The sequence below is a fragment of the Sus scrofa genome, chromosome 2, assembly GCF_000003025.6.
Source record: "Sus scrofa isolate TJ Tabasco breed Duroc chromosome 2, Sscrofa11.1, whole genome shotgun sequence".
Classification (NCBI taxonomy): Eukaryota; Metazoa; Chordata; class Mammalia; order Artiodactyla; family Suidae; genus Sus; species Sus scrofa.
In genome coordinates, this window is record NC_010444.4 from 150285905 (window position 1) to 150304275 (window position 18371).

Here is an 18371-nt window from a genome sequence, read left to right on the forward strand (position 1 = left end):
AGACCAGGGGAAAGAAAGCGATTATAAGCAACTATTCAAATTGAAAGCTTAGAGATCTTCTTTCTTCCCTCTGAGCGGCACCTTCGGTGGCCGTGGGGTCCTGTGGCTGCGTTTGAATGTCTCTTCTGCCTCCGACAAGCTGGATGGAAATGGCAGGTTATGCAGAATCTCTCAACTTTGATTTCCTCAGATGTCAAATGACCAGAAGCCCCACAAGCCAGGGCCTGTCTCTGTTTGGGGCAGCAAGGTATGTACATTCTCCTGGCGCATAACAAGTGCTTGTGAGTTTATCCAGGGAATGAATGGTACCTGACTTGCTTATAACATGATCATTGTTTAAAAATCTGATGTCAATTGCCACTTTTTTTTTTTTTTTTTTTTGCTTTTTAGGGCCACACCCTCAGCATATGGGAGTTCCCAGGCTGGGGGTCCAATCAGAGCTGTAGCTGGTGGCCTATGCCAGAGCCACAGCAAGGCCAGATCTGAGCTGTGTCTGCAACCTACACCACAGCTCACGGCAATGCCAGATCCTTAACCCACAGAATGAGGCCAGTGACCCGGGGCCTAGCCTGGGATTCGACCCCTAGCCTGGGAACCTCCATATGCTGTGGGTGCAGCCATTAAAAAAAAAAAAAAAATCTTCATTTGAAACTTGAATGTTAGGGATTATTTTTATTATCTGTACCTTGTCCTGGCAGAGCCAGACCTGCACTCCAGGATATGCCTGGTATCCTGTACTACACTGGTACTGGTATTGGTAGTGGAATGTCCATAGGCTCAGCATCCGACAGCCTAGGTTTAAATTGAGTTCCACTCTTACGTGAGCCGAGACACTTGATTTACCCTCTCTAAGCCTTGGTTTCTCCATCTGAAAAATGGGGTAGTAAGAATTTCTATCTCGCAGGGCACTTGGAAGAATCCCAGTTAAATAAGATAATATCTGCAAAGCTGTGAGTCCAGGGCCTGGCACATAGCAAGCGCTCAGTAAAAGAAGGCTTTATAAGGCTTTTGGCCTCCAGCCTCCAAATCAAGGGCACCTGCTCAGTTACCTCTGGAGACAGAGTCCTGAAATCAGAATCTAGCCTCAGAGAGCAAGCTGACCCAGCTCCTTTCTGTTGCATGGAAATTCAGCAAGTCACCCTTCTCACTCCCAACTCCACGTGCCTGAACAAAGGGTTCTAGAACAAATATTCCATATTCTTTTGCAGGCCTGCTTAGCCATGTTCGAAACTCAGCCCCGATGACTAGATGCACAGAATTTTCATTCTGCTGAAAGGCCAAAGGACACTAACAAAGATGCCAAAGCTGAAAACTGTTTGGAGAACAAGAAACAAATGAGGAGAGAAAACTGCAGCCTTTGATTCCATAATGAATTTTGCATAAAGGGCTCTGTATTACCGTACGCCAGAGACCATGCTGCCACACAGTCTGCGTTCCATTTTTTATGAGAAAGAGGAAGGTGGAAAAAACAACACTAAATTGATATTTAGTATTAAAGAAGGTGTATTTAAGCATATATCTTGATTTGAGCACGTGGACCCAAACCATTTGTATTTTATAATCTAGTAAAATCTTGGAGCTGAAAAGAAGCATCTTCTAGATGAGCAAACTGAAGCATCTGGGCCTTGGGTCACAGCCCTGGCCCTTCAGCACATGGTGGCCGACTTGGGAACAGGGGCCGCGGGGCTTGTCCCTTTGCCCACACCTCCCTGCCTCAGAGATTTAGCGCCTGGCTCTAGGGGTGACCCCCGTCCCCAAGCGCACTCTTCTCCCTGCTCTTGAGAAGGTCACACCTTCTTTTCATCTCTCCCGAGCACCTGCTACGTGCCATTCTTGGCTCTCAGGCTCAGAGGAGGACAGGTGCGGCTCCTATGCCCTTGCCATCCAGTGGGCAAAGCCGTGGGTAAAAGAGCTTCGACATGTGAAACAACGTGACTTCAGGCCATGTCCCTGCTCAGGGGGACATGTAGCACGTTGCGAGCCTTATGGAGGGTGACGCGGAAGGGCTCTGGGGCAGAAAACGCTCAATGGAGACGCGTCCTGAAGCACGAGGAGCCCATCACTCGGAGCTGAGAGGGAAGAGGCTCAGACCAAAAGGAATAGCAACCAGGGCCAGCGTCGCAGGTGGGCGCATGGAAAGGAAGCCTGTGGGGGAAGAGGTCGGAGCCTGGGCCCGGCAGCGTGCTGAGACCACGGGCATGGCCCGAGCCCAGGTCCCCCCAAAGAAGGAGGCAGGGCTGCGATTCGACCTGGAGCCTCGGTGCTCACGGATTTGACGGTGCTGCATCGGCTGTGCTGGGCAGACACTTGTTTCACGTGGAGTCACCAGGAGACCAGTTACAGGAGGGTCCCACTGTACCGGCCTCTGGCCACGCTGTGCTCACTCTCAGGACCTGGCATGGAACAGAGTGCCCAGAGCATGGCCGTGAAGAGTGGCCCTCCCTTCCCTTAAGCCACTGACCCGTGCAAGGTTAGTCACTCGTGAATCAGCCGTGAGGAAGCGTTCAAGAGAGTCTAAGGCCAACTTTTAAAATAAGACTCGTTCTTTTTTAATCACACATTTTAATCATTTTAATCACACATTTTTCTTATTATGTATTTATTTATTTTATTTTATTTTTTTGCTTTTTAGGGCCGCACCTGCAGCATATGGAGATTCCTAGGCTAGAGGTCTCATCGGAGCTATAGTTGCCAGCCTATGCCACAGCCACAGCCACAGCCACGTGAGATCTAAGCCACATCTGCGACCTACACCACAGCTCACGGCAACGCCGGATCCTTAACCCACTGAGCGAGGCCAGGGATCAAACCTGCGTCCTCATGGTTCCTAGTTGTATTCATTTCCGCTGTGCCACAGCGGGAACTCCATATTTTTCTTATTTAAAAGAAAGAAAGAAATGAAATAAAACTTGGCCCCCAAGGCTCATGTCCCCTAGAGTCCTCTCCTCCAACCCTGGTGGTCTTATTAGCCCGTGGCCTCTATCCCACTACAGCGGGATGCTCTTATTCTCAGTTAGCTGGGAAGCCTCCCAGACCATTTGTTATGCCTGCAGATGCACGTGTGCACTCCTGGAAAAGATGGTGTGATTTTTATGGGTTGGTTTTAATAAATTATACCATCCTGTAGGAAATGGTTCTGCAACCTGCTTTTGCTCCCCGCGAGACTGTAGGTCTTGAAGAGCTACCCAGGTCATGCAAACACTCGCCTCACTTTGCAGATTGCTGTGTAATATTCCTTAGTGTGACATTCCGCAGTCCGTCCCCCTATGGATTGTGGTGTAAACAGTGTCCCATTCTCTTTGTGTTACGGATAAAAGGATGCTGCCGAGGGCTTTCCTCTCTGTGCCCTTCGTGAGCATTCCTCCACAGTGGGAGGAGGCTTTGCTCTTCGCTGCAATTCCTAAATGCCCACGGAGAATCAGTCGTGAGAATTTCTCGCAACCCCGCAGTCGACTAGACCCGGAGATCTTTCTTCACCATGAGCTCAGTGCCTGACATGAGCTGGTTCCCACCACCTCTGGGACTCTGTTAAGTGAGAAACTTATTGGTGATGAACGCTAAGAACACAGAGGGAAAGCAATCGAAAACCCGGTGCAGGGTTCTCTCGCGAGTAGAGATCAGGTTCCCTTTCCCAGGCTGTCAAGTGCGTGCAGGCGGCCGGGGGGCTGCACTGTGTCACTGCACCGACCCTTAGGGGAAAGGACTAAGGGTCCCTGGGGAAAGGACTCCTGCACTGAGTTCTGCTCGTCCTTGTCCTCGGCCTTCCTGGACGTCAGGGGCTCGGCTGCCACCCGCTGCAAGTTGCGTGCAAATAACTAAGCTTGCGTTGCTGTTACAATGAAATGAAAAAAAAACCTCCACCCACTTTGCATAGATTAGCTCGCAGAGCACGCGGTTTCACGCCCGGAACAACCCCGGGACACGCACGGGAAAGGGAGAATTTGACAGTATAACAATGTTTTATGGACACTCTTACTCAGTACAGCTGAGTGGACGGACACACCAGGAATTACTTGGTGGCCCGAGCTGGGACGTGAGAGTAAACCTGGAAGCCAGGTCTTCTGATTCGCAGTCCTTTTCTCCTGCGCGGGACAGCCCTGGACCTCCCAGCTGTGTCGCTGGGAAGAGCTGTTTGGCACCTTAACAACCAGCAGAGACACGCGTCCTCCTCAGGGCCGCGGGGACCTGGTGGAAGATCCTGTTCAGAGACAGAGTTTTGGTCTTAAAGAGCCAAGTGAACAAAGAGGGACGAGAGCCAAGTTTGGGGGACGAGGGCCTGGGGGTTCATGCAGTGGGTGAGCCCTGAGGAGAGCTCCGTCCACGCCGTCTGGGAGGCTTTTGCTCCACCCACTAGTTAATGTCCTCTCTGGGGTCCCTTAGCGAGCGGGTCACGGAGGCCTCTCTAGGGAAGCGGCTATTCAGTGAAGACGTGGGGGGTGAGAAGGTTCCAGCTTTGCTAAGAAACAGGAGAAAAGCCAACCAGGTACAGGTAGGAGCACGTGTGCCCTTTTCCCGAGATGGAAAAGCTCACGGACAGGCCAAGGGCCTCTGTGCAGGGCGCCCAAGGAGGCGCTAGCTAAGGTGGCCCCTGAGTGACTGATCTGGGCTCAGAGGACGCCTCCCAGGAAAGCAGGAGGCCTGAGGGAACCTTAAGGAGATGCCTGGCTGTGTGCAAGGTCAGCCCAGCAGAGGAAGGCACCGCCAGCCGAGCTGCAGGCGGGAGCTGAGCTCTTGGTGGAGAGAACGACGAGTCAGGGGGGCCCCCCTCGAGACTGGATGCACCCACACAGCAGCTCGGCCCAGAGCAGGCTGTCTCCCTCGGGACCGGCAGGCCCGGGTCCGGCTCTCCCTCTCCCAGGTTCCGTCCGGGGCTGGCTCCAGCCCAGCTCCTGGCTCCTGCTGGCGCGGTGGCGGCAGGAAGCAGGTTCAGGCTGCGGTCGGATGTGATGGGAGCGAGGCCTCGGAGAACCCCGCCGTGCGACCGTCTGCCCGAGGCTCCCCTGCTGCCGACACTGTGGCCCCAACACTCTGATCTCAAAGCCAGGCCCTTTGTTCCCCCCCACCAGAAGCTTCCCAAAGACCTCAGGAACCCCTTTGATTTTTGTAAACGTTTCTCTGCAGAACAATGTGTGGAACCAGAGGAAAAGCACGGCCCCATCGCAACACTGTCTCGGCCAGAAAAACAGGCCTGCGTCCTGCCAATTGCACGGAGGCGAGGGGTCCCCCAGGACGAGGAGAGGTGCAGACGTGGCGTTAGGAGGCCACACACGTGCCCTGGCCGGAGGACCGCTCTTCCCTGGGGATCGGGACTTCAGCTCAGACCGGTGGGGCCCCCACGGGACCAAGCGTCCCTGGACCAGCCTAGATCATGGTCGGACCTTCTGCCGGACGCAGCCCCACACACTCAGAGGCTTAGAACCAAGACCATGAGGGTGAAGGGACGCTCAGGACTCAGTTGTCCATCTTCCATTTGTAAACGTGGAAACTCAGGCCCAGAGAGGGGCCCCTCTCAGGTCCGCCGCGTTGTTCCGAGACAGTGAAGGGTGTGGACACGGACACGATGCTAGGTTGGCATCTGTCATTGCTGTTGGTTTTCCCAGTGAGGTGGGTACCGCCCTCATCTCTGCCTTACACGCTAAGCTGTGGCCTGGAGACGTTAAGTCAGTCACCTAAGGCCACGCAGCTGTGAAGCGTAGAGCCGGGCCTCTAATCGGGACCATTTTATCCTGCTGCGTCGGGACAGCAAGCAGGGCCTCTGACCTCCCGGCCCAGCAGGGCCCCTTCCACCCCAGGTCGCAGGTCCTGGACGAGGTTCTGTTTACACCCTGCTCAGCTCCTCCGCGAAGACGCCCCTGCAGACACATCGCTTGGCCGGGCCCGCCCCGACTCTGACCTGCGGTTCTCCTTTGCCACTAGCCCCATGCCCCCAGCCCTGCTCCCAGTCACAATGCTGATGCCGCCCTCTTCGGCCTCAGCTCCAGCGTCGCCTGCTGGGGCAGACGCCCCCCCTTCATGCCCCGAGTGCCCCTCTCCCCTGGCTTTGCGGATTATAACCCTAAGTGTGTGTTTACCCATGGCCTCCCCCCCCCACCTTTCCTGGCCACCGTGGTGCCTGGCAAGGAAGAAAGAACAAGCAGAAGTTGCTGGAGCTCCCGCTGCGGCGCCGTGGGATCGGCAGCGTCTCTGCAGCGCCGGGACACAGGTTCAAAGGACCCAGGCTTGCAGCAGCTGTGGTGTAGGTCCCAACTGTGGCTCAGGTCTGATCCCTGGCCCAGGAACTCCATAGACCAGGGGGTGGCAAAAAAAAAAAAAAAAAAAAAAAAAAAAAAAAAAAAGTTGTTGATTCAGTAAATGAATGAATCAACTAAAAAACAAAGCTATGCCTTAGTTCTTCAAATAAATTTCTGCCCAAGTCTCTCACATCACATGCCTGTCCAAATGATTTTGTTACACCCACACAATCCAAAAGCTGACCTGATCCAAGGGCTTGATAATTAGGGGTGTGCCCTTCCAGGCCTTTCTCCATGCATCCCAGGTCTGAGTATGTGTAGGACCTATGTAGGAGCCTGTTGGTAGAAAAATGATGGAACTATTTGATATATTTTGTATATTCCGTGGTTCTCTGTATTTTAAATGTGTGATGTCATATATAGCACAACATGCCCACATATGTCTATAACCCTAAAGAACCTGTATATTTCCCTGCAATGTTCTTAACCACGTAGAACGAAAACCTGCCCCCGCGACCACCACGTGTCGATCACGTTGCTAAGAACGACTACGCTGGGTGTTGTTTGTACTGTTTTTCAAAAAGGAAAATAAGAGTAGCACCCGTGGTGGGATATTCAGATAGTCCAGGGTGGCGGGTAGAGACCACCCGCTCACAAGCACCTGTGCCCACCGGTCCCGCCCCACACAGACCAGAAGGACCTGTCAGGGTGAGGAAGGAACGTGAGTGTATTCATGGAGATGGGGCGGGGGGGGCATGTGGAGGACGGAAGTTGGGGCTGGATGGGAATAAGAGAAATGCAACTGGAAAAGGTGGGGGCCCAGGGCTGCTGGTAATAATAGCAGTGGGGGGGGGATAGAGCCAGAGGCGCCCCCAGGTCGGGACAGGAGGTCAGGAGGGAAGGGGGCCCTTTGGGGGAAGAGCAGCAGAAGGAGGGCAGCAGCCTGGGCGGGGCTGGGCCCCAACCTGTCCCCTTTCCCCTTGAAGAAGGTGGAAACTCTGTCTCCCAGTGGTTTGGCCACCTGGTTTTCCAACACGCAGGGGCATTTGCCTGTTTCCGAGTGAGGCTTGTTTATGTCCCTTCTGGAGTCTTTGAAGTTCAAAACAAACGTCCAGACAAAGGGACCCTCTGCTCTGCGGCTCTCAGCTCCATTCCCCTGCCAGGGCAGAGCCAAGAGTCGGCTTTCCTGATGGCTTTCACAGCTGATTCCACGGAGGGTCCCACCCTGGCTTCCTCCTGCGTCTTTCCCGGCTCCCTCCCTCGATTGTTGAAGACATCCTCACCGGCAGAGCTTGTCAGCTTCTTTTAACCCCTTTCTTCCCATCCCAGTGACTGTGCAGGGAAAATAAGATCGCTGCCCCCACAGAAGCCAATCGGGGCTTTCAGAGTAGACCAGTCATCTCTCCAAAGAGCTGAATTCATCAGCACCAAGCTGGATGCAGTACTCAAAAGAGCCCTTGCCCAGAGGAACTGGTCGGTGAAGCCCCCTGTAACTGGAAGCTTCTGAGGCATATTTTCACGGCCACCATTCTATGGAAGAGGCTGAAAGGTCTCCGTCAGTACAAAATGACAGGGCTGTCTCTGAGGGTAGGGATCCAGAGGGAGAATATTCATAATTCTCATACGTCCACCTCGGGAATTGCCAAGCCTTGCACTGAGTATTTTCATACACATGACAGTCCAGGAAGCAGTTACCATGCTGTAACCATTTTATAGATGAAGAAATTGAGGCTCATAGAGGCTGAGTCTCTTGCTAAGTAAGTAACAGAGCCGAGACTGAAGATCAGCCAAGGGGGGAAGCTTCTAGGCTCTGGAGCAAGCTACCGTCTCGTTTACCTAATTGATACCCAGCTTCGTTAAGTCCTGTCGATCCCACTACCCCCAAAAGATGTACTCAACAAGACCAGGAGGTCCTTGTTTGTCTGGTTGTATCCGCAACTGCCAGCACAGGGCCTGGCACAAAGTAGACTCGCAATAAACGACTGCTGATTGAGTGAATGAATGAGCAAATGGCTAATAAGCTTTTATTTGACTACGTAAATCTGAAACTTGAAAAGTTCTGAACATTGACATTTTGGGTGATAACTATGTTCACTGAACAGTCCTATCAATTTTACATATAAAGTTTAGCTGCTCTCTCCCCTGGGGGGGAGAATACCTTCTCCCGAGCACTGGAACCCAGCAATTTATATATAACTTGGGAATTAAATCAGGAATCTCAATCTGAAAATGTAGGGGCGCTCCAAAGCGATCTTGGGAATCATTTAAATATTTATTAAGCGTTACTGTTTTCAAAGCTATTCTAGGCCCTTTCATTAGCAGAGTGGTCTTAGAATCACCTGGGATGCTTGTTTAAAACACAGAGCAAAAGTACCAGGAGCCTGGGAATCCACATTGTTGCAGCTCTCCCCGTGACTGTGATACAAACAAAACTGTGGGGAGGTTGGAATTATCCCTCCTCTGCTGGAAACAGTTCCTAATAAGCTACCAAAGTGTGTTTCAAATCCACCCCACCCCACCCCCGCCATTTATCTAAAGATCCTTTCGTCTCATCTCGCAGTCATGAACCACATCAAATTTTTTTCACCTGCGTAAGGTGGAAACATCGCGTTCATCTAAAAGTTCTTGCCCCAGTTTTCAGAAGTTAGCACCCACCCTTAGCCTGACACCCCAGATTCTAGTGCACTGACTCACTCTCACAAGGGACCCAGCTAGAAATGAGAAGATCTGGTCCAGGTCTGCCACCAGTTGCTGTGTGTCTGAGGGCAGGTGGCTCAGCCTCTCTGAACCACTGTTTCCTTGTCTCTAAGTTGAGGGTGTGAGTATTCACAGCTTTTTGATTCTACACACGCTTTAACCAGAGTCATTCTATAGACAGGGATTATAAGGTCTTTCGGTCTTGTTTTTCTACATTCAAAAGTCATGGTTTTGTGACCGTGAACTAGGTTCAGAAGGTGACAGGGTGAGGAGCGGAATGTAAAGAATCTTGCTCCACTCACCCTCGACCAAGAAAACCTGAACATAGGTTTCCATAACACACACCCACAAAAACTAACTACAGGAAAGAGATTTTTGGAGGAGAGTGAGTTGGCCATGCAAGCCTGGGTGCACGGGTGAGCTTGAGTCATGAGGGCACAGACCCGCTGTTAGCCACAGACAGGGAAGTGTTTCAGGCTGGGGATTCCTAGACCTACTCGGAGGGCAGCCTCATAGCAGACCCAGAGCACACCTGGGCCATTCTGTCAACAAATGTTTATTGCTTCCTACTCTGTGCCAGGTGCTCTTCTAGGTACTGAGGGCCTGGCTGGGAACCCTCCAGACAAGACCCATTCTCTGGCTGCGCTCACTTTCTCACTGGAGGCGAGATGATGACCCATTGCAGCAGGTGAGTCCCTGACAAGGGGGAGGAAGGGGGAGGCAGGGACCCACGTTAGGAGACAGGAGGAACCCCCTACCTCCCGCCCGCTTGCCCAGCCCCCACCTTCTACACCCGAGGGCGATGAGCACCCCCCGGCCCAGGACCAGACCACCCCCGGCGGGTCAGAAGCAGAGCTGGGAGTGACCCCTCTGGCCCTGCCTTTGGTCCTGCTACAGCCAGTCCTTGCTTCGCAGCCCCTCCCGAGGACCCGAGGACGGGCCTGTTTGCCCGCCGTGGCCGAGGCCTCGGACCCCGCACGGACGGAGCGGAAGAGCGCTCCGGCAGGGCCCCCTCCCCACCCCGCCGCCGGCCGCAGGGCCCCGGGGTCCCGCCCGCGCTCCTCCCCGCCAGGACCCCGCGGGAAGCCCGGGCGGGGCGGGGCCTGGGTGCGCGCCGGCGCGCCCAGCAGGTGGCAGCAGCGAGCGGCCGCGCCCCCCGCGCCGCCACCCCGCGAGCCCGCAGCCCGGATGGCGAGCTCTGCCGCCCGGCTCTGCTCGCCGCGCCATTCGCGGCCGCAGCCGGGCAGCGGGCTTCATGAGCCGGGCGCCGGGGCCCGGCAGGGGCCTGCGGCTCCCGACGCCGGCCGAGAGGTGGGTCCCGGGGCGGGGCGCGTCGCCGCGGGCGGCCGCCGGGCGGGGACGCGCTGCCTGCCCCGCGGAGCCCGGCGCCCCGCGCGCGGCCCGCGCCCGGCCTCCCCGCGTCCACACCCCCTCGGGGCTCCGGAGCCGCGGGGCCGCGGCGGTCGGGGGTGCGCGCGGGCGGGCGCTGCCAGCCCCGCTTCTGCCGGGCAGTCGGGTCCCGGGAGCAGGAGGCCGGGGGCGCCGGCGTCCTCGCCGCGGCCGCCGCCGCCTCCTCCTGGCCGGCTGCTCTCACCTGCGCCTGGTTAGTGCGCCCGCCTTCAAGGCCGGGGGCTCCAGCCCGGAGGGAGAGAGAGCACTGAGGATGCGGAGCTGACCCGGGGCTGCCCTTTCACCCCCCAGGGCATGAGCGAGGTCAGACGGTCTGAAGATTTAAAAAGCATCCGGAGTCTCCGTATTGAATGAAAGACCCAGTGCGAAGGCATCACCATGAACACGAGCAGTAAGTGGGTCCTTCTCTCCTTCGCCATGGGAACAGGGTGGGGGCGGGAGGTGCAGAAGCCGGCGCTGGGGCTGCCTGGCAGGAGCGAGGAAGCCTGGCCCGGGGTGGACACATGGCCGCTAGACTCCTCCTTGGTCCTTTCTGTGCTCCCTCCCGGGCACGGGGATATGGCTCCTGCTTTTCGTGATCATTTTGCTAACGTTTTATCGGCAGCGCCGCTTGCCTCTGTGGGGAAGGCTGCTTGTCTCCTTCTAGCAATGCCTGGGAAGGCCTGGGAAGCAGTCGTGTGGCCATTGTCTGACTGGGGGGGCTCTGGGGAGACCTCCTGGCTCGCAGCTGGAAAGCCATGGCAGCCCTGCTGGTCCTGGAGCTGGGAGGAGCAGGGAGGCGGCCCTCCGGCTGGTGGGTGGGTAGATGTGGGCCAGCGGCAGCGGTGGGATAGAAACAAGCCCTTTGACAAACAAATCGCTAGGAAGCCACCTTTGGGTCTGGAGATTGTGAAATATTCCGCTCTTAGGCGCCAGCAGCCCGTGGGCCCAGGGCTGATTTTTTCACACACCTGCAGGCTGTTCAGCCGTCCTGAGCTGGGGAGAAAAGAGACAGCCTTTGGCCAAGGTCTCCAACATGCCAGCAGCAGCAGCTGCTTTGCAGAGCCAGGACCAGACATTTTGCTGCTGGGCTGAGCCTCGGTGGCTCCAGTGCAGTAAGAAACACGGGAGGCCCCATCCGCTCCTCTTCAGGACAGCCCCTTGGACCAAGGGCTTCTGCCAAAGGGTCTGGGTTTAAGTCTGTGCTCCTGCCGCCTGGCCGGCCTAGCCCGTCCGGGTCATTCAGCAGCAGGTGGGGTTGTTGGAGGGGAGAACCCCAGAAACATTCGCCTCCCAGGCTCTAGACTTCGCCGTCTCCTCTCTGGAGCCCAGACTGCTCGTCTATAAAATGAGGAGGGTTGAATTAGAGGTCCTTCTAATCTAAGAATCTGAAAGTTTCTTCTAAAAAAGCTACAGCTGAGAAGCAAGGCCAGAAAAATTGGTACCTTCGGAGGCTGTGTCCAGACCAAACCCAGACTCCCCACCCTCCCTCCATTTCAAGGCTGTTGGCAGGGAGCGGAGGAAAACAAAACGAAAGCCAAGGAGATGGAGATGAAGTCTATTTATTTACTATGTATTGGCGTGACTCATCTCTCCGCTGGTCCTCCTTTGTGTGTTCCTTAGCTGTGCTATAAGCAGGGAGTGTCGCTGGACTCCCTCTGCCTCTTTCAGCCCAAGAATGTCGCCTCTTGATTTTGCCAGCCTGCCGTGGGGCTGGGGTTCATAGCAGGCTCGGGAAAGAAGCAGAATTTGGGAGGCGTGATCGTCTCGTATTTGCGTCCGTGAGCTTCAGACAAGTACAGATGTGAATTGCCTGTCATTTCTCACCACCTCTAAGGGAGAAAATGTATTTAATATGGGAGTCCTTTCTCACTAAGTGACAGCAGAGAAAGAGGCTCATCTGTCTGTCAGGGAACGGGGAAATAAGGCAAGAAGGCAGCCCGTCCTACCCTCTTCTCTCTGGAATCGGAAGGACCTCTTGCCCCACTGGGAAGACTGAGTATTTCTAACAGAAGGACACGGATCTTTATTTTTGTATTGATTTTTTTCAATAACAACTGATAGAATTGAATCCTGCAGAAGAAAAGGGCTCACAAAAATGTCGTTCCAACCTCATACACTCTTTTCTGAGTGGGCAAGTGTGTTTATTTTCTAGGACTAGTGGAAAATACGGTGACCTGGGCAGCCCTGGGGGCTCCTGAGTTTCCCTAAGAGGAAGCGCTTCTCCAAAGGGCTGTCTGGGGGCGCAGCAGGGGGAACTCCTGCCCAGGGCTTAGCGGCTGAGCTTCCTCCTCACGCGGGGCGTCTGCACAAGGACTAGAAATCAGACCTTGTGGGAGGGAGGGAGTGACAGCCTCAGGGTCACAGGGCCAGAGCATCGGCACAGGGCCTGGGGGTGACTGATCTAAGCAAAAACCTCCTCCTCAGCGCTGTCATCTTCTGAGCTCAGTCCTCGTGGCCGACACGGAACCTGAGACATTCTGTCGCGTGCGCTTGCTGAGCCCTTGCTCGTTAGCAGCCGCTGTGCCGCTCGTTTCACCTGCACGGCCTCCCTAAACGCACCCCCGGCCTGTGAGACGGGTGTTCCTGCCCCCGTTTTACAGGTGAAACCCTGGAGCTAATGTTCAGTCACTTCGAGTCACGCAGGCAGTGGTTGGACTGGGAAAGGGACGTGGACGTGGGCCTTTTGCAGCCGTGAGCACCGTGGCTCATGGCGGGTCCCATGTCCCCATGAGCTTGTTAGGACACGTCAGTCGCTTCCTTAGGAGAAGTGGGGTGCGGGTTGCAGTCCGGGGATGGCAGGTAAGACTTGATCACGTGGCCCTGGCAAGGGGCGGTCCTGGGGTCAGTTCTCTTTTCACTTACGAGCTGTGTGGTCCGCAGAGCTTGTTTCATCTGCGAGGTGGGAGTGAGGGGACCTTGCCTGGGGGGACCAGAGGTACGTGGCCGCGTGTCATGTAGAACTTGCAGAGCGGTACCCAGAACATAGCTGTTGTCATGTCAGCAGTGGTGGCCAGGCTGTCATCGTCACTGCAGTGGTTTTGGTGGTTCCTGTCATTATTGACTTCAGGACATGAGCAAGCAAGTCACTCATCCTCTCGGATGTCACCCCTTCGTCATCAGTTGAGAGGAATGTGGACATGTGATCTTGAGGATTAAACAGGATTGTGAGAGACTGCCTTATAACTGTGTGTAAATTGTTTTTATCAATGAAGAAACACGTGTCTCGGATGCGAATACAGGGAGCGTCCAGTCAGTGACTTCTCAAAGTACCTTTTAGTTTCCTCAGAATTCCTCTGAGAGCTGAGATTTAGCACAGCAAAAGCGGGGCCATGAGAGAAGGGGGCAATTTCGAAGATGGTGGAGTGGGCGGATGATGGCCTGGTCCAGACCTGGCAGAATGCAACAGGTGGGCTCCGGCCCTCGGAGCCAGTGCGGGGGGGGGGGGGCGCAGGAGGGGTCCCTGCAGAGAGACCAAGGCCCCATGAGCCTGAGCAGGACACCCAGCCCTGGCCTGGGGTGGTGCCTCCCATGGGCCAAGGGCTTCAGGGAAAGAGCGCCCTGTGGGGTGGGTCTGTGTCCAGCCCTCCCTCCCTGCACACACCCAGCCTGACTCCCAGGGCCTGTCATGTGTCTCCTGACCTGAGGCAGCCTCCTGATGGTCCCCCCTCACCCAGCCCAGCCCCCTGCAGTCTCCCCCATCCACCCTCTGCTTCAAGTGCAGGTCCCCTTGCTCTTCAGATGCGAGAGGAAACCCTTCAGCGAGGCCTGCAGGGTCCCCTGTGGCCCAGCCTTGCGGGCAGCCCCAGCCTTTCCTCACGCTCCCATCGCCCCGGAGGGCCCCTCCCTCCCCTCCGGGAAAGCCCGCTCGCTCCCGCACCCCCAGCCCCTCTGCCCATCACGCCTCCTGGCCCGCCGGCCCCAGTCCAGCTAACGTCCCCCAGCGATGCTCTCCGTGCCCCTGGCCCTGTCCTTTAGGGCCTTGTCTCTCTTCACGCAATCACGTGGTCGCATTTTCCAGAACCCCAGAGCAAGGGGGGAGCTGACTCCAGACCCCTCCCTCTCACACAGGCCCCAGAGCCGTTAGGATGTCACCACCTACTGTGCGTTTTCTTAGGCATCACGAAGTCTTTGGTTATTGCCGTCAGTGTCTCCCATTCCCTGTTGGCCCCGGGCGTTCCCAAGAGCTGGGAATCCGAGCCAGAGGAGGCTGAGTTAATCCCAGCGCGCCAGAGGCCCGGAGCTGGAGTCAGTTCTGTGTGTCAGGTGTGTCATGAAACAAACGCCATGCTTCCCTTGGTGGGAGCCCCAGGCCCTCTAGAGGCGGCGGCTTTCCTCGGCGCAGAGGCAGCGCTGGCTCCTCACGGAGGCGGGGGAGCATCCCGAGGTCCACCCTCCGCCCTCCGTCGGCTGCCTTCCTTGGTCGTTGGTGTGGGTTCGCACGCCTGGGGGCTGCTACCCTTTTGGAGTGGACTCTGTCTTGTTGAAGAGAGCGCGGACGGGTCCTGTGTAAGGGGCTGTCGGGGGCAGGCCGACGCCACCCTGGGGCCGTGGACGCCGGCGCTCTGGGGTATGGGTGCTGAGAGCCGCTTCCGAATCGCTCACGCGCTCTCGCTGGCATCTTGGACAGCGTAGACCACGTCTCTGATCCCACGTGGTGTCATGGGTGTCCTGTGGGCAGGAGTGACCGTGTGGCGTGGTTGGGGGGATTCAGTGAAAAAACCTGAGAGGCTCATCGATGGGGGGTCTCGGGGAAGGGAGTGGCGTCTGACGTGGCGTTGGCCACTGAGCAGAGCAACGTTCCGAAGCGACGGTGTCATGAGAGCCCACCCGTCCAGCTGAAAATGAGCCTGTTTTGCTGGCGTCGTAGCGGACGCTGGGTGCTGGGCAGAGGAGAGCCGCGGCTTTCAGGCGGCCCCCGGGAGGGTGATGCGTATACGTGGGGTGATCAGAAAGGGCAAGACGGGAAACGCAGATCCTAGAGGAGGGACAGGTAGGCTCGTTCAGGAAAGATCTGAGGGCCAGCCTTTGGGCGGCTCAGGAGTAGAAATAAGGGACAGGTGCTTTAGAAAATAACCTGCATGGCCTTGCCCCTGCTGGCGTTGTAGGGTGAAGGCGAAGAGGAGTCTGTCAGTGAGGGTCCTGGCAGGGAACGGTGGGCAGTGTGAGGAGCTCACAGACGTCTTTGCCCGGGTGCGAGGAGGTGAAGGGAAACAACGCGGAGATGCCGGGATGGCCCAGCCCGTTCACGGTGCGAGGGGAGGCTGGTAACCCTCACCCATTACCACTCGTACTGCACCTGCCCCAGACCCAAAGCGGGGCAGGGGTGGGTGTGGGCAGGAAGCCAGAGGCCCAGCAGGCGGCAGAGGAAGGAGTGCCTGGTAGGAGTGGTGGCCCCGGCTCACGGAAGGCAGCTCACGGCCACACCCCACGGAAGGAACCAGGGGGATAAATATCCTGAGCGCTCTCTCCTTCCTCCTCGGACTTCCTCCGGTGCCCACTCCCACCCGGAGCCAGGCGGCAGGGAAGGCAGCTGATGGGCCCGTCGTGGCAGCTTCCCAGGGTGGAGGAGGAGCAGAGCGGCCCGGGCAGGCGAGGGATCTCAGAATGGAAGCCACCCAGCATGGGGAGCGAGGTGACCTCCCTCTGCTGCTGTCACTGCCCAGGTCAGCAGCTCCTGAGAGAAGAACCCATTCCAAACCCACACCCGGGAGGAAGCCCCCTGAGGCAGTTCTGAATTTGCAAAACAGATGACATAGAGATGATTGTTCACTTGACAAGGATAGAGATTTTTTTTTTTTGGAAGCAGCGCTTCCTAAATGAATGGAGCACTTGTTGACACATGACCCCTTGAGGCTAAGGGGCGGGGGGTAGAGGCGTCATGCGAGGAGCACTGCTAAAGCCATCCAGAATGGGTCTCACACGTCTCTGCAGATCACAGTGTGCTTTCAAGAGTACTTGCACTGCATAAAGGAAGTGATATCAATTCTGAGCTCCAGCTTTCCTCTCTGGCAAAAGCTTTATCTGGCTGCGATAACATCTGCTGTCATGAATGGTCAACAACTGGCCAGTACTCAGCATTTGCCAGATACCATTGTAAAGAACAGAAAACAACCAGAAGTATGTAAGCACCTCTTACTTGCTGGGTATTTTGCCAGTAAATTGTTCTCTGCAGCTCTTAAGAGCACAGACTGAAACTAGCTAGCTGCGTTCAAATTCCAGCCCTGCCCTTTCCTTGCTGTGGGTTCTTGGGCAGGTCACTTACCTTCTCCGTCCTCCATTCCTCATCTTGAACAATCACAGAGAGTGTAGTCCTAGTGCCTCTCGCATAGAGTTATTATAGAGAATAAATTAGAGTTGCACATTGCTTAAAATAGTCCTGGCATACAGCAAGTGCTTATAAAATGAATAAAAATAGTGTATATTGTTCGCTTGAGCTGCCATAACGAAGTACCACAAGCTGGGTAACTTCAGTGACAGAACTGTATTGTCTCACAGTTCTGGAGTTAAAAAGTCGAGAATCAGAGCGTTGGCAGGGTTGGTTTCTTCTGAGGATTGTAAGGAAGGCACGAGTCCTCTCTGTGTCTCCTTACATCGACTTCTGTCTACGCATAACTGTGTCCACATTTCCCCCTTTTGATAAGGACGCCCGTCTTACTGGATTAGGGCCCACCCTAATGACTTTATTTTAACTCGATTACCTCTGTAAAGACTGCATATCCAAGTAAGGTCACATTCTGCAGTACTAGGGGTTGGGGCATCAGTATATGAACTTAAGGGGATGCAGTTCCATCCGTAACATAGTGTTTGTTAAGTAAATGACTCCCGAAAATTTCCTCGTGGATAGGTTTACCCGAATGTCAACCACTCTTCGGGGATAGTGTAGGATGCTGATAGCTGATTTTCTGCCTAGTCTTGATGTTTAAATCCTAATTTTACCAACTCTGACCAGTGGAGATGGAGCCTGAAGGGGAGTGTTCAGGGTAGGAGGTGCCCAGAAAAGAGAACCGCAGTGACTTGACACTCCACAGTCTGTCTGCAGAACATACGCTTCCAGCCTCATCCCCTCTTCTGGTCATTATCCGCAAATGTAGCATTTCAACAGTGAAACAGAATTTTCCATCTTGGTGTTGTTTTCCAATCTGCTTAGTTCCTGGGGCAGTCCAACATGGGGAAGAAGAATTGGATTTTTCGTTTGTTCATTCAAAAAAGTATTTACTGACCACCACCCTCTGCACCAGGCGGGTGGCTGGAGACCCAGCAGTAAATATAACAGGCATGGTCCTTGCCTTCATGGATCACACAGACCCTGTTAAATGGGTCAGCTGTGGCCAGGATAATGGGACATGGTATATTTACCCTACACCAGGTTTTCAATGAATTTAAATGACTTGCCAACATTCAGAAATCAAAATTGGGATTTCTAGCTTCTCTTTAAAAACAGCAGAAAGACAAAAAAATGAAGAACAGCTGAAAGATTTCGTGTCCCTGCCCCAGTTTTCCTGTGTGACAGCACTCAGTAGGGCTGCCTGTGTGCAGCGGGGCGTGTGCTGGTCTCCAGTGAGCCACAGTGGCCACCACTCCCTAGTACACTGCACAAGGACGGCGCAACATTTTCTGTTACCTTGCCACTGTAGGCATTTGAATTTTTAAAAATTGAAGTATAGTTGATGCATGATACTGTATTTCAAGCGGTTCAGCGTAGAGACACACACACGCATCATGTATTTCAATTCTTCTCCAGTATAGGTTACTATCAGATGCCACGTGGTTCTATGGTACATGCTCGTTGTTCATCTGTGTTAGACGTGGGCGTCTGAATTTTTAGACCCCAGTCTAGAAGATGATCCGTATGGCACCATCCACAGAGGTGAGGAGACTGCAGTGTGTCTGCTCGGCATGACGGAAAGTCCTGCCTGGAGGTAGCACTGACGAACACCGCCACGCTGTCAAGTCCGCTTGAAAGGAGCAAAATCCTGCTTCATGTCCTTGTTTCCCCAGCTGACCCATTCCCAGAGCATGAAATCATATCCTGTTGGATACAGTTGAGCAAAC

At 55.0% G+C, this 18371-nt stretch overlaps 1 protein-coding gene across 13 annotated transcripts in view; it reads left to right on the top strand.

The window, feature by feature from the left end:
* Nucleotides 1-18371, top strand: part of ABLIM3 (actin binding LIM protein family member 3) — a 163030-nt gene that overhangs the window by 25720 nt on the left and 118939 nt on the right. For 6 of the 13 annotated variants that reach the window (XM_021084998.1, XM_021084989.1, XM_021085003.1 and 3 more), the window contains exon 2: nt 10629-10728. In XM_021084998.1, the coding sequence (XP_020940657.1) occupies nt 10716-10728 (13 nt within the window). In that variant the 5' untranslated portion in view covers nt 10629-10715. Of the gene's footprint in view, nt 1-9473; nt 9616-10090; nt 10239-10332; nt 10531-10628; nt 10729-18371 lie in introns of those variants that run through there. The other 7 variants (XM_021084986.1, XM_021084995.1, XM_021084997.1 and 4 more) reach the window with 4 other exon arrangements.